The sequence below is a fragment of the Anser brachyrhynchus genome (genome assembly GCF_964034855.1).
Source record: "Anser brachyrhynchus genome assembly, chromosome: 2".
In the NCBI taxonomy this organism is placed as follows: Eukaryota; Metazoa; Chordata; class Aves; order Anseriformes; family Anatidae; genus Anser; species Anser brachyrhynchus.
The window spans coordinates 123,671,891-123,688,474 of record NC_137695.1 but is presented as its reverse complement, the minus strand read 5'-3'; the positions used below and the strand labels follow the sequence as shown (position 1 = coordinate 123,688,474).

General features: G+C 38.9%; 1 protein-coding gene across 1 annotated transcript; it reads left to right on the top strand.

Moving 5' to 3' along the window:
* Positions 1-59: 59 nt before the first annotated feature.
* Positions 60-12,130, top strand: GGH (gamma-glutamyl hydrolase). Its single transcript, XM_080582398.1, has 9 exons — positions 60-343; positions 831-945; positions 2,231-2,281; positions 4,081-4,165; positions 5,412-5,550; positions 6,444-6,550; positions 6,655-6,745; positions 7,770-7,907; positions 9,922-12,130. Exons 1-9 carry the CDS (start codon positions 211-213, stop codon positions 10,041-10,043), a joined length of 981 nt encoding a protein of 326 aa, XP_080438524.1. The 5' UTR covers positions 60-210; the 3' UTR covers positions 10,044-12,130.
* Positions 12,131-16,584: the final 4,454 nt, after the last annotated feature.

Sequence of the window (16,584 nt, the reverse complement as noted above, 5' to 3'; positions counted from 1 at the left end):
AGCCCTGCCCCTTAGCCCCGCCCGCCGCCATTTCCCCCCCTCAGTCGGACGCGGATCGCGCCTCGCTTCTGCTCGGAGCCCGGCCCCGCCGCCAGGACTACACTTCCCAGTGTGCCCCGCGGCGCAGAGAGGGAGGGGCGGGGCGGTGCCCGCAAGGGGCCAACCGCCACACCGGCTCCGAGCCGTTGGTTCTGAGGTGCGCGGCGGGCGATGGGGCTCCGTGCCGGCTTCCCCCCGCTCCTGGCCGCCACCTTCCTCATCCTCATCCTCCTCCAGCTTCGCTCTGCCTCTTCCGCCGCCTTGCCCGGCCGCCAGAGAGAGACCAACGAGAGGCCCATCGTCGGTAAGGGGTGTTAGGGGGTGGGGGGTACTCACAACGTAGCCATACCTCTGCGCTTGCAGAGACACCTAAAAAACTGACGTGAAACCCTGTGGTTTGCTGTGAAGTGTGAAAGGTATCCCAAAACGTTGGCTGGATTGCATGGGCTCTAAACGGTAAAGTCTGTCTTACTGAGACCTGTGTGCAGTGAAGCTTTTATAAATAACATTACACCGTGCATACCGTGTTTCAGTCTTAAATTGTAGGTAACTTACTGAAGATAAGTCATAGTACTTCCATAAAACAGGGAAGTCAGATGAAACATGCTTATCTGACACCCTGTGGCTAGGTATTGCGATTGATACCCCATTGCCTCACTGTTCATAGTTCTTCCAGGCAATAAAGGCATCAATCATTGTAACGTGGTGTATCAAAAACTGGACTCAGATTTTTCTTTCAGCACATAACATTTGTGTTATATAATGCTGCTTTTCTTTCTTGGACCATTCAGGGGTACTGGCACAGGAATGTCACTTCAACAAGTTCCAGAAATTTGGAAATTCGTATATTGCAGCTTCTTACGTTAAGTTTTTAGAGTCTGCTGGTGCCCGAGTTGTGCCACTAAGGTAGGTTTTTATATCCTTACAAATGGTTAATAACCCTGTAACATGAGGGTATTAGAGGCGCAGAAGGTAGTTCTGCTGATATTTTTAGTGCTAAGTGCTCATCAAAGACCATTTAAAGATGCCGCAATTTACAAACTATTGTAGAAAGCGGAATAAAAGTAGACTGGAACATATAATTTTTAACTTTCTTACTTTTTTTTTTTTCATTTTGTTTTAACCTGTAAAATTAACCTCAATAGTTCAAATTGGTGGTTTTTTGAAGTTACCTATGTTCAGTCTAATGTATTTTGTGCTACAAACACAGATATCTAGATAGATAGAGACTGTCTTTTGACACATTCTGTAGTCTTAGAATTCGACTAATGGAGGAAGACTATCAGTAGTCCTTGAAGAAATCTAAATCCAGTTCGTCTCTAAGCATGGGTTGCTAACTCCATGTTGTATAATATTTGGGTTGCTGGGTAAAAAGTAGCACAGTAAGTAAAAGAAGTGATGATACTTCGTAGCCAACAGTTAACTATAAAGTATTAAATGTGCTATTGTCCAATGTTAAAATGATAATTATCCAAAATTAAAGGTAATACTAATGGAGCTGCAAAAAATCACAATAGGATGTATCCACACAGTCCAATAAAGGCACCAGTGAAGTGCCTGAATTATAAGCCAGTGTTTCTCGTGTAGCTGGTGAAAATTTCAGAGTGGTTGCTGACCAAAAGCTGTACTAACAACACATTGAAACCAAGGCTTCCAATTCTTTCAACAAAGTTAGATGCCGTAAAGCTGGGCGCTTTGAATATACCGAGTGTACCAGTTCTGCACGAGGGTAGCCATCATACTATTTTATTTTGCTGATGTTTTGCTGGTGCTGAGGTCGTTCTCACCTTTCTACGTCTCAGATCTACCTTTGCTTTGCGGAAGAATGGGCATGACTAACTGTTGCAGTTCTTGGAATTGATCTGAAACTGGAGTTGCCAGTCTGCAGGAAATAATAGCTATGCCACTTATGTAAATGTTAAATTTAACGAGTGGTTGCATAGGGGTCTCAGACTACCTAATTCTGAACCGTACTTAACGGGGCCCTATTCTCAGTTATGTGGATTCTCAGTCTCTACTGAGCTGTTTCATGTGAAATGTTTCGTTTGAACTGGGACTATTTTATTCTAAATGTTTAAAGCATGCTTTCTATGTATTTTCTATGCCCCTTGTTTCAGTTCAGTAACTATGATATTTTTGTGATTAAATGTGTATATTTCATGTGTTCTGTAACTATTTTTTGGTGTTTCAGATTAAATCTTTCAGATGAAGAGTATGATAAAATATTCCACTCTATTAATGGGTAAGTTTAGAGCACTGGCTTTCTGTTGAAATATGTGATAATTCCTGTTTTGAGATCTGGCATATCCTTAAGGATGTTGTCTTCTGCTCTGTTGAAAGGTTGTGCTGAGTGTTGCAGACGTGTAAATCTGTTCTAAGATGGAGTACTGTTTCATCCCACATAGGTCTGCTGCATTTCATTCCTTTTGGAGCATGTCAGATAATCTCCAAGCAATGTCAGGGTTCATTTTAGCACTTTACAGTGCTTGTCTGCAGGTAGACAAAAGTGGTATGGTAGAGGTTAACAATTGGTTTATACTTTACAAGTGAAGTAGGTCACTTCCTCTTTGTTATATTTTTTTTCCTTATCCTCATATGAGTGATCACCTTAATTTTGAAATGTAGTAGTGCTTACTGGGCGTGTTGTCACTCTTAGTCTTCGCTTCCCAGACCTTCCCATCCCTTCCCATCCTCTCCATACTTCCTCTATTGTGAAAGCTTCTGATTTCCAGTCTTTGTTACCCTTTCTCTTTGGGTTCCTTCTCTCCTGCTTCTTTAATGGCCCATCTTGCCTGGTGTGATTCTGTGGCTTAGATCTCTGTTAGACAAATGTATTCTAACTTGTCAGCTGACCTACGGCAACTGTCCGCCCAAGTGTTTTTCCTGCATTTTTAAATGTCAGATAATGTGATCTAGTTCAGCACACATTTAATTGTGGACAAACCTTTTAGGTTTGCCTGAAGCTAACGGTGCATTTCAGAAGAGTTAAATCAGCTGGTGCTACACTTCAGTAGCTTGACTGTGTGTGATCCCCTAGCATGTGATCAGGCTACTTGTAGTCATGAGATGAACATCTTAAACCATGAATATTTTCGTTAAGCTTATGCATATAACAGAATGTTAATCAATGTGAGTAAGACCTGCATGTTTAGATTTGTGGCTGTCTGGGGAGATCAGTCTTATACAGCACACCCTATACATTAAGATGTGGGTCTTTACAGTGTTGTGGTGTGAACAAGTGTATGACAGCTATGCTTTCTCCCCTGTGTCTTCTCATAATGGAGACAAAATGAGTAATTTTATCCCTTTCTCGTGACTGTCACCCTCTCTTCCATTGCCAGAAGGACCTATGGAATCTCCTAATTTTTCTGCCTCCCCACCTCCATCAATGCAGGTGGGGTATTAGGTAAATAGATCCAGTTCCCTTATCCTTCTGTCTTTGCAGTGACTGGCAGTTGAGTCTGTGCTATGGGGGTGGGCAAGGATGTTCTATATTCCCTCTTGTTGCCCTCCACTGTCACCTAATGGCTTCCACAATACAGTTGTCTATAACTAATAAGAGAGAGGGATTCTCTATACTGTGGAAATTTATAATAAGAAAGAGATGGATCAATCTTTCTTGTTGTTAGCTAACCTTAGCTCGAGGTTCTTTGCAGTTGGAAATTATTATTAAATGCCTTCTTATTAAGACCATGAAATCTATTATACCTGTGTGATAGCGGTCTAGACGCACATAATAAATGGAGAGCTAGTCAGTACAGCCAGTGGAGCCCACAGGGCTGTTCAACCTTCCAACCAGTTAGGTGCTTTCTCTAAAAAACGTGTTTGAGTCACTGCTGACTTTTCTGACTAGATCCCTGCTGTCCCTAATTGAAGGTTAGATATCCATCTATAGGCTTCTGAAATCTAAGTGTCCTAATCTAGACCTGAATCCTACCCTTAAAACCACTGTCAGACCTTTCTCTGTGTTTGTTGTCCAGGTTTTAGTTCGATCACCATCAGTCATCGTTGCTAATCAGATTCTTGGATGTTGTCTTTCAGGGTACTTTTTCCAGGAGGTGGCGTGGATCTTAAGACTTCAGAATATTCCAGGGTTGCTAAGATATTTTACCACAAGGCATTAGAGGTAATTACTAAGGAACACTCTGTTCTTGTTACTGTCACTTCTCAGAGATCAAAATGACAGGGAGGCTCATATTCTCGGTTTCTCACTGGCATACAGTGTGTTAACTGTAAGCCCAATAATAAGTAGCTTATTGCTAGCTCCTGCTTAAAAAATCATTTCATAGCTTCAGATTCAGATAGCTGATGCCCTTTCCTGTTACGTGTTGTATCATTGTCTTAAATTCCAATTTCTTGGGGTGGATACAGTAGCTTTATTGCTGTTTGGAACCTGCAATAACAATAATGTCTTCCAAAAGCCCAGAGTGTTCAGTGACATTCAGTGTTGAACCAAATTACAAGAATTTAGAGATTATTACATTTATGTGCACCTAAAGTTTAGACTTTGAAGGAATTCTAGAGAGATTCTCAAATAATCCAATTTACAGTAATATAACATTAAGGCTTCCCTTAACATATATGCTACAGCTAGTGAAACACCTTTGTTCTTACTTACTTGTAAGTAGATTTAAATACATATTTGGAGGTGCATAGGAAAGATCTACATTAGCATGTTACACCGTTTTACTTATTTCCACTGGACTGGTAGCTAAATATAGCACATTTTTAAAGTAAACACTAACATAATCTGTAACATGTAAAAAGGCTTGGGAAAGGCTATATTATTATTTTTATTACTATTTATATGATCATTAGCTCTATTATGGAAAGATTGAATTTGTGGGACAGCTGTTTCTTTGAAAGATCAGGCAGACTGAATCCTTATGGAAGATTTAGTTTCTCAGAGCCTAAGAGATTTAAAAAAATTTTTTTTAGATAATAACATATTTTGGAGTAAAATTTTGTCTTGTAAGTGCATTGTGGAAAGGAATGGAGATTCATTGAGCTTTATACTCAACCTCTGTGATTTCTGAAGGATCTTCTGTATTCAGGTTGAATAAAAAAAAAGTAAATGTTCTTCCCTTTTTCTTCTTTACTGGCTTTATTTTATTTTCAGCTGATGTTGATTACAGTTGTAACAGATGTCATAGTTTAGAAAACTTTGCCCAATTCTACAGCCAGTTGAGAGTAGCGCTTAAACTACTAGCACGGTAGGAGGTATTCATTGCCAGTGAGAAATCCCTTTCTGCTCTGGCTGCTGACTTTTCTCCAGCAGACAAGGAAAGTGAAAAGAATAGGAAGTTCTATTCAGTCTTCTTTCTGTAAATCTTCATTACTTTTTCTTTATTTTGTTGCTTTTTATTTTGAAGGCTAATGATAAAGGAGATTATTTCCCGGTATGGGGGACATGCCTTGGACACGAAGAACTAACATATCTCACAAGCAACAAAGTTTTACTTGTTAATACCAAGACAACTGGTTTGGCACTCCCTTTAAACTTTACCTCAGGTGAGAAATTCTATTACATTTCAGCAAAACTCAGACATGAGAGGTGTTGTGGTTTTGTTTGTAATAAACAGAAAAGGCTGAATGTTTGGGAGGTTTCTGATGATTGTCGTAAGTGCTTTCTTAATACGTTGCTGTGACTCTTTATAAATGCAGTGCAACTCTATGACTTCTAAGGAAGAGATGTGAGCACAAGCTACTTGAATCCCAACAGCAATCAGCAAAAAACAGAGTTGTGGCTCCATAAGTCATTTGGTTATTTGGACCTACAAAAATAATGTGGGCTTAGGTCCCTTTTTGTTACTGAGCTGGACAAAATTCACAGTCCCAAAACCTATCAGACTTGGAGAGCAAGTGCATTCACATTTGTCACCTCGCATCTTTTCCTAATGGTGAATATTTGCATTGCTGTTTCACTTGAACAGAACTGAAATTGGAGAAAATCCTGAAGGTAGAGCTGTGCCGCTCAGCAACAGTGGTCAAATGTTGCCTCTTGTTAAACTTTATGTGACTTTATCCTTTCGTGAGTAATCCATGTGTGGACCATGTCGTATTCACGAATTCTGGCAATTGTGGCCACTGTGAACGGAAAGGTCACTGAAATGAGCGGCAAAGAATTATGCTGATCTGTGGGAACTTGGGTGGCAAAGTTGGCTTCTCTCTAGGTCAAGACTGGAAGACAGTGATAACATCACGTTTGGAACCTGTTGGAGTTACTTCACTGATTTTTTTTTTTTCCTTGCATTGTATTCTTAAATCAGAAAGTTATACCACAGAAACAAAAAAGGTTGTTTTAATGTGTTTTATTAAATAGGTCTCCTATTCAGTAATAGACGATCTGCTAGCAGTTTGAGTAATGGACAATATCTTTTTTTTTTCTTTTCTCTTTGTGACAGCTGCAAAAGACAGTAGGTTGTTCAAGAATCTTCCTAAGGATTTATTACGTGCACTTGCTAATGAGCCATTGACATCAAACTTTCATAGATGGAGCCTCTCCATGGAGGTATTTAATCATTTTATTTCATTAACATAAATGTATTCTCTCTGTTAAAACTAGAAATAAGTAAACAAATAACGCACCTTTATTTTCTTTCCTCCTTATTGCAGAATTTCACAAAGAATGAAAAGCTTCATAAATTCTACAATGTTCTGACCACTAACACTGATGGTAAAGTGGAATATATATCTACCATGGAAGGTAGGAAAATAAATTTATTTTGCAAGCCATGACTGTAAAGTAGCTCTTCAGATGTGTCAGTTTATGCTAATTTGTAGAGCAAGCTTACTGTTAGAATAACAGGGTGAGTGCTGGCCCTGTGTGTGCTGACTGTGAGGAACATATAGTTTGCAGACAGAGTTTATCTTTTGAGTGCATATCCTTGAGCCTAACTGCTTACTTCTCTCACCCACTGTTCCCCTTCCAGATACGCTGTTGCACTTCAGCAATATTGCAGTGCTGTGATACCAAGTGTACAGCACTCATTTTGTAGTAGTTTAACCCCTCCATAGTGCAGCGTGCCTCTGTTGTATCTTGCTTGCTATCTGCCTCTTTATGCTTGCGTTCCTATGCGATGCTTTATCATCCGTGTGCTGTATGAGGAGAACAATTCATGGTACTGAGATATAACAGCAATATCCCTCATTACTTTGACAGCAATACTGGTAATTGTTCTCCTCCAAAAACCTTTTGCGCTGGGTTGTGTATGTTTTGCACTGCATTTGCTCAGCTCAAGAAACATGTTAGTTCATTAGAGAGTAGTTTATTTTGAATGGTGTAGTACTAGCAGCTTTACAGTAAGGCCCAGCTGTCAGCCTATGGAATCCTTCTGTATGGCATGCTGGCAGTCCTCCAGAAGAGGAGAATAACAGTTTGATCAGAAGACCTAATTAGGCTAGTAAGATATGTATCCTGTGCCTGCAAGTGGTTTATCACAGAACAGTCATCAGCTGCTGTGCTTTTATTCTTTTTTATATGAAAGTTAAGGACTGGCTTCCCCTGGCACAGAGCAGATGGGAGCTGCCACTGTATTGACTAGGTCTTCAAGGGGATCCTAAGACTTGGATCTGTTTTGACTTGCTCTCTAAGCTTTTGTGAAGCTGTTGATAAGTCAGATATATTGGTAGCTTGTCCTTTGAGTTTGTTTTGCAGTAAGACTAAGCACATCACTCTTAAGACATAGATCTTGCTTTACTTGCTTTGATGAAAAGTGTGTTTTTTGCAGCATACAAATACCCAATTTATAGTGTCCAGTGGCATCCGGAAAAAAGTCCTTTTGAATGGAAGAAATCAACAGGCATTCCACATTCCTCATCAGCTGTAAGAGCTGCATATTACATAGCTGACTTCTTCGTTAATGAAGGTAAAAAATTTATGGTTTATACATATCAGTTTTTACGGTGAAGAAGACTTTTAGTTTTCAAGTACCGCTTGCTGCTTTCTGAGTTTACTCTACAAGCTTTATAGGCTTATAAAACACAAGGGGTACTAGAAGTAGAATGGTTTTGTAAAAGTGACATCAAAATGCCAGTCATTCTCGCAGAAGTACCCACTCTTTTCAGCAGACTGGGCAAAGACTAGAAGTCTTGTCTGTGCTGTGATTTTCTACCATTTTGAATGGTCTCTGTAACATCTTATCCTGCCTTGCACAAAGACATTGAAATAGAAAAAAATGCTCCATTCATAATTCCAGATACTTCCTCAGTTCTGAACTGAGTTACTGTTGTTGAAAGTGTTTTCTAACCAGAATACCAAGATTATAAATGCTGCTTGGGCTAAGTATACAGATATGTCAGGGGGATGCAACATAGTGTCTATAGTGTATAACTGCAGGGCAGCATTTTGAGGAAATTTTTGATTTTTTACCGAGCTTCTAGTTTATTTCTTTATACACAAAGAAGTTGAAAGTAACTAATGTGTGAAATTCTGATAATTTATGATACTTTGTTTGTTTACTATAAGTGAGTGATCGTGGAAATGCAGGAGTATTTTGAAGCAATCAAACTTGCTTTATTCTTTTCTGTATCTCCTAAACCATTCTGATGAAATAGCATTTTTGGATATTAAACTGGTTATACATAAAATTATCTCAGCTGATTGACTGGGAATATAATGGACATAATCAATAGCCTAAGTGAGTTTGGATTCCAGATTTCATTTCTCATCAAAAGAGTCACCAGATTGGAGAAATGGGACAGTGATTTAAAGAAGTGAAATGTATGCTGACCTGGTCAGTGAGAATGTAGAAATAAACTTGTACAAAGTACAACTTTTAAGGCTGTTTCCTTACATTATATAGTCCTATGTTGGTTTGCGAAAAGATAACAAAACAATGTAAAATTCCATGTTGGTATCCATAAGCTTCACATATTTTATGAATTTTAATAGTGTGCTTATGGGATAAATAGAGTAAAGTATAAGATGAATCCAGTTTTTCTTGTGCTGTGTTCTAATATTGCACTACAATTCTTCTAGCTTTGTTTGCTACATTCTGTTGTATCTATCTACATACTGTGTTACAGGCAGAAGTAAGCTTGCTCTAGCCATTATACAAGTAAATGTGGCAAAATTCAGTGCCAACTATTCTCGTAAGTCCTGCAGTGCATGTGAGTTTGTTCATATGTGTATGTGCACACATATAGTTGGCTTGTAGGCAGTACCACACTGAAGTGTAACTAGCTTTTGGATGTGCTGAACTTTAATTCTAGCAGAGCAAACTGGTGTCAACTAGCTGCATGTGTCTAGCTTCCACCTGATATATCAAACCAAAAGTTACTCTTCATTATCTCCCCTATCTGTGTACAGCTACTTCTATTTCATATCTTAATGTTGTGATGAGTAGTTGATGTTTTTAGCTAATATAAGGCAGAGTGCCTTTTTAACTTTGAAAATAAACCATGGGGCAAAAAAATGTAAACTGTTTTCTACTGACAAAAATATACTTACCTATGATTTTTTAATAACTAAACTAATATCACTTTTATATTCACCTGTTAATTTTGTGTAGAGTTGCCAACATGACCAAATAGAGCAGGATTCATTTTTTATTGTCCTCAACAACACAGGCCACATTAGGCTGATACTTTGATACATTTCTTCCAGTATTATGAGTGCTGGTATCTTTGGTAGGAACCAACAGTACCTCATGAATAAATCTTTTTGTGTAGTCTTGGTTTTAAATGAGCAATTAATTTTCTCCTTCTTCAATAATAAAATAGTGTTGTAACCAGCTTTCTGAATCTGTATCTTCACAGTTCTCCATATATTAGTTACTGTGATTCTGTTTGCTGTTAAGCTACACAGAATAACTTTGCCAAGATAGATACTGCCAAGGCTGATAACAGTAACGTGATGTGTACTTTTAAAATGTTTTACAGCACGGAAGAGCCTGCACCGTTTCCCCAGTGAAGATGAGGAAAGAAAAGAATTGATTTATAATTATGCTCCGATTTATACAGGAACGTTTTCTTCATTTCAGCAAGTCTATTTTTTTGATTGAGTATCTTGTCAGAGGTGCCGCATTGCTATTTATAAATGGAATTATTTGCCTGCATTGCATAATTAAGCTGATATAGTGCAGTGCATGTGACAGAAAGCCAGAATAATTCTCTTCCTTTACAGTGACTTATCCTGTGTTTCTTCTGCACTACTGGACCACTAATATGAAAATTTACATTCTGTACCATAGTAGTTGTCTTGGATCACGCTTTAATGTGAACTACAGAAAAATGCATTTTTTCCTACAGGGAAGGCATCTTGATTATGCTGATGAATTTGAACAATTTCATGTTTAGTCCAGGGAAAAGTATTGTATTCTTATATTTCAAAATATGAGGGTTATCTCTGTAAAATGTTGCGAACTATGATAGCACTACAGATTTAAGATATATTGCTTACTAAAATCCTGTCCTCTTCAAATGATTTAGCAAAGAAGACTTTGGATCTTGGGCCTGTCATAAATGTGTGTGTAACCAGGTTCTTGACGGGAACTATTTTGTCGTTTGAAAAATTGTCCAAAATAGTAAGGAAGCATGATAGCGAGGAGACACAAAAAGGATGTTCTATCCTATTTGTGAAACTTTCCATGGTACATTCAGTGTTGTTCAGAGAGTTTATATCTTGTGAGGTCTACATAAATATGAAGATGTAGTGTAAATTAGGCATTGCAAATATCAGATAAAGTAAGTAAGTGTGGAGAGTGTAGTTATGTGCTGCTTTCACTTTCTATTCTTTTCAAATTCCATTTTATATATATTCCAAGAATCTGTTTGACAGTACCTAGAATCAGCAGGCAGATGTTAGGTACAGACTTCTCTTTGTATGTAAAAGAATGTAAAATGAACTTTTGCTTTATATACTCTAACTTTTCCTGTAGTTACTTAGTAGAATTCTCACTTTTAATCTGAGGATTAACTCAGTGGAGACAGTAGTTTCTTTCTGTCTTGTTGGATAGTTAGTACATCTGGAATTCAGTAAAAGGATGAATGTGTATAAGAAACCTACTAATATTGACATAATGTGATAATAGCAGTTGCATTCAGTACAGTGCAATATTTTCTTGTTTTTTGTTTGATTTTTTGCTTTGCTACATGGTTAGTTTAAATTTTGTTCAGTGGTTTTGTTTAGCATTCAAAAATTTACCAAGATGAGACAATCAGCTATAATTCTTTATTGCACAGCTTCCAAACCCTGTTAACATCAATGGGGATTTGGAGTTCATGAAAAATTCAGGTTTGTACCTCAACTCTATATTGTAGTACGTTACACTCTCAAGTACCACTTGAGAGTCAGGTACACTTCTCAGGTTTTTCAGGTAAAGGGCACTCTAACTTATTCTTTATAATGAAACAACTTTACGAGACAGAGAAAATGTGAAATGTAGTAATTAAAATAGTAGTCACAGTTAATATTTCCTTATACTGGAAAGACACTGCTGGGTAACCACAAGCTTAAACATGTGATATGGTGGATTTCTACGCTTGTCAAATCAGCCAAATTCAGTAAATCTCTTTTTCATATGGGTGATTTTATCATGTTAACTATATTATCTGATTCCTGAGTAGAACCAGTGTAAAGAGATAATCATGCTCTACAGTTGCATATAAATATAGCAGCTAATCATAGACTCTTAGAATGGCTTGGGCTGGAAGAAACCTTCAGGATCATCTAGTTCCACCCGCACTGCCACGGGCAGAGATGCCACAAATAGCCCAGGTTGCCCAGGGCCTCATCCAACCTGGTCTAGTCTATCCAGCTAAGATACTTATGAAACAAGTCCAGCCACTTATTTCTTAGTCAGGCTGAGTTCTTTGGAATACCTCTGAGAACTTGCCTAAGTGAGAAGGGCGGGATTTAGCCTTAAAAACAGGGACCAACCTTAGAAGTGAGATGTCTGCTAACTGCAATGGGAGTAATTAGTTCCTAAGTGTGCAACTTTAAGGAATATTGTGTGTAATGTGATGAAAGAGAGCAGTATATTTATTATGAATTTGTATGGGTCTTTTCTTTGTATCCTTTATCTTGTAAAGCCTTTTTGATGGTGGCAGTGACTTTTCTATGATACTTGAAATAAAATATATTCGAGCAGATGTGCATTTTTGTTCTTTCAGGTACCATGGATAAAACATTAACATTGATTGACCTTTTTTCCCTCCATTTATGTCTGTTATCAAGGCAATGAATTTTTATGATTCTTGACTTCTGAACATTCTGTGACAGTGATAATTCAGGAGGCTGCTCTAACCTGTGTCTGCTTGGTGTGGTCTTGGGAACCATTTCTCTGTTGTGATGGTGAAAGTGAGGGAGCTGTCTGTGTCAACTTAGTCCAAGAAGGTATGCAGCCATTAATCTCTTTCCTTCTGCCTCTTGGCACTATTGCTAGAGTACGCAGGACCAGAATGTTTGCCTGCTTACCTGCTAAATTTTCAGTCGCTTTGTTTCTGCAAAAGTGATGCTCTTATGCTATCCCATATACAGTCACAAAGCTGGTGGGCATGATGACTAACTTTCAGTCCAGTGACTTGCACTTTTGTTTAGTGGTAACTGCATGATAGACTGGAGGCAAACAAGGGAAAGCTGAAATAGCTGGGTGAGCTACTGGTTTTGGGTGGAAAATGCAAATAATTGAAATATGTTGAAGGTTATTGTTCATCAGAAGTAGTATAAGGCACAGGCTCATGTGATCCAAGACAGAGCTAAAAGCTTTTGATTTAGGGCATTGCCTAGAAGAAAAATCACGAATAGGGCTACCAGGGAAGGTGGCAGGACGGCTGGCATGATGGCCTTCTTCAGAGGAGCACTTCTGTAAGAAAAGCAGAAGAGGTTCAGTGACAATAGCCTGGGTCATCCACAGTCTGAAGGCTGCTAGACAAGTCCATAGTGACATGGCAGGTCCAAGGGCAAGCCAGAAAGTCACATCAGCAAGTTAGGGTCAGGATAAGTGAGTTCCATGGCCAGGCACAGGCATGTCTACAGCACGGCTCAGGCAGGGCACAGAGCCTGAGCTTAAACACACAAATGCAACCACTGAGCCAAGGCACAGAAACTTTCTACAACATTTCTCACAGCTCCTTCTTGCACAGACCTTCCACAGCTAACTGATCCCAGGTGAGCAGTGTCATTAGGCACGGGCAGCCTAACCCCTGTGAAGGTGAGAAGGGGTTGTAGAGCTGGTGGGTGCTCCCAAAGTCCTGAAACTCCAGAGCTGTAAGCAAAGCAACCGCCGTCTTCAATGTCCAGTGAAATGAGAGCCTCTGTCTGTTCGTATTGTTCGTATATCTGGCATCTTCCACCAAGTTCTCCTCTATACAAAAATGAGACATAGGCACCCAACAGAGGATTTGAAATTGTTTTTAGGAACTTTCAGTAAACCTCTTCCTGCTCTAAGTGATTACAAGATTTACAACACGGTTTTTAATTTCTCAGAAACTATAACTGGTAGTTTTCAGGATTAATGCTGGAGAGAAGACTGGCCATACTCTCATCTTATTCAGAGTATGGCTTATAAGCCCAATGATCTTGCTTACTGCTGTGTGGTGAAAGCATCCACTGATCAGTAAAATAATCCTGTGTGTCTTGCGGATTATATTAAAACATTTTCTGAAAAGTTTGAAATGGTTTTCTCTTTGTAATACTTCTGTTTTACCACTAGATGGCCCACGTGAACCAGTAGTTCAGTTCCAATTTCTTACTCAGACGAGGCAGTGTCAAAAGCTTTAAGCGTCATGTTGAATAGGGTACTTACTGTATTGTAGCATTTACATAGGGACTAGGATACATATTGTATTCTGGTATCTATGTATGTACCAGGATTTTGTGCATGTGGAGGAAGATGGGAGGAGACAGAAGCCTAGTGATATGAATGGCCAGATTGGCAGGGCAGGAAGACAGAAAAAGAGGGTACAAGAGCATAGAACTATTCAAGCTGGGATTAAATCATAATTCCAGTGAATATTTCAAACATTTGAGCATTAGCCAGAGGTGACTAGAATGAAATCCCAATTTTCAGGTGATAGTTCTTCTCCTCCAGCTGCAGAGTCTGTCTTGGTTCCTTTTTCTATGAATAAGAAATGAACTCATGCAAAACAGAAAAGCTTAGGCAGGAGTCTGTGAGAACCTGAGCTCAGAAAACCTTTGCCTGGGAGGTGGGAAAGACCATTTTGAATTCCTTCAGGTAAGGAAGAAATTACAAGGAAGAATCATTCTGAGTAGGTGATTTAAATACTGAATAAAAAAGTAAGATGATTCTAACCCATAAGCTACTTTCTGGGCTAAAAACAAAACAATCAAAAAACCACAAATGAAACAAAACCCACAAACCACCACTGACCAGCTCTGTGAAATTCCCTACCAAGATCGTGAGTCCAAAGCAGATTAGTGTCTGAGTACCTGGAGGAGCTGAGCTGGCCATGACCCTATACCCACTTCAGTGCTGACTAACTTGGTTACAGACTAATTTTCAACTGTTTTCAGTTCATTATCAGAGCATCCTATTCATTGCTGTGGATGCCACTCAGCTAAAGATACGGAAAGCTAGACTATACCGTACTTCTGTGCACATTTCCCTAAAAATTAGTAACATATTAGGGATGTGATTGATTTTTTTTTTCTTGAAACAGTGAGAAAAGTATGGGGAAGTCTTGAAAAAGCAGGAAAAACAGCAATGAATAGTTTCCTAGTTGTATCATCCCTGCATTGCCCTGTTATGAGACAAAGGTCTTGGGGGGAGAAAAATAGCGTGTGGTCAGACAGTGGAGAGTACATGCCAACATATACTCAAGGATGTTTGTGTTTGTGGTAAGAGGGTATATGCAAGACGATTTCACAGTCACTTCTATCATGGTAATTAATTTCATTATTTAAATTTTTTTTCTTTGCGGTTCACTTACATATATTTGGTGGTAGTGCTAGCATAAAAGCTATGGAACTTGGCTAGTATTCAAATTCCATTGAGGTTCAAATTATTTTGGTTTGAGTGCTTACATGGAAGACAAATTGGCAGATACTGTGGGGTGATGGATTACCTTCTCTTGCTAGCCTTGTGTCTTTCCCCAGGGCAGATCTTTTTTCTACTCCAGTGCTTATTTATAGGGCAAATAGTGAAGAATATCTTCCCCAGGGCCACCTGTTGATCAGGATACTATTTCAGCTTTCGTCACTTCCTCATAATGTTTACAACTATTTCGTGATGTAGACAGTATGTTTTAAGAGCTGACTTTCCATATAAGTTCTTATATAACAAAAAATTTCCAAGAACCATTCACCACAAAAATCCAAACCATCTAAAACCAGCTGTCACTATTTGAAAGAGCTCTTGGACACAGCAACATCTGAACTTAAGCTTAAGAACTCAAATTCCCTTTTTTCTGATTCACAGAAATGCAGCAAACAAATATCCCTTTCAACCAAACATTCTGAAAATGAAAAGCAAAGAGCAAACAGAACAAAAGGCTTAAATGAATACATTCTAGGAATTGTGGCCTTATATTACCAATAGCACTTGGACTGGGTGCTATTGACCTGGGAATATGTACCTCCCAAGAACATTAGAAAGCTTCATTTGATGATCTAGGCTGTAAGGTGTTTCATAGTGTTTTCCCTGTTACAGCAGTCCAAAAGCTGATTTTGTATATGTGTAATTTCTTACCATTTTGCTGACGAGATCAACAACAACAGAAAACCTAAAGTGGTAATTTTCTTGCTAGGAACACGTTAGGAAATCAGTTTCTCCCTATGGCATTCTTGACGCAGCACTGTAAACAGGTTGTAATCGCCTTCTTCAGCCCTAGAGTTCAACTTCAGACTGGGGAAATTCAACTTTATGTATCTGTATTTCACTGGGAATTTCACTCAGCAGCTCTGACCCTGGGTTAACCCCTAAGTGTCTGCTTTTTCAAAAGACATTGAGACTTATTCAGAGCAGAAGTATTACAGGGGAGACAAAAGTACAATGAATAGTTTACAATTTCTGAGATTTTCCTGAGTCCCTGACAGAATGAAAATACTGCAAAGAGTTTGGTCAGACCTCTTCTGACGTTGGACGGATTTAGTCCTTCCTCTAGGTTTCATCGCTAGCATTTATACCGTTGTACAACTGATGGAGTTTAGAATCAGTTGTAGCCTCCAAAAGCAAAATCTAACTGTGATATTTTGTACTTCCAAGGGAAAAGAGTAACCTGAAGAACCTCATTGTCTGCTTTGCTTTAAAATAAGGAATTTGTACTGATTACTTCTCAAGATGCATCTCAGTCTACTCATTCAAGCAAGACTACCAGTAAACCTGTTTCTGGAGTTAAGCCCATGCCAGCTTTGTTTCTTTGTTATACCAGCAAATTGAGAAAATAAAGAAATAAATAAAAAGATTTCCTGTTAGAAACAGAAGCTGGTTCACCCTTTATCCCTAGTCTCTCAAACTTTACTTCAGGTTTCTCATGCCTCATAGGGATGAGTCCAAACACATCCTTGTAGTGTTTCCACTTGGGTTCTTGCGGCCCATGGTACTTCACAGCTCCTCAGGCAGCCTAGTTACTGTACTCGCCAGT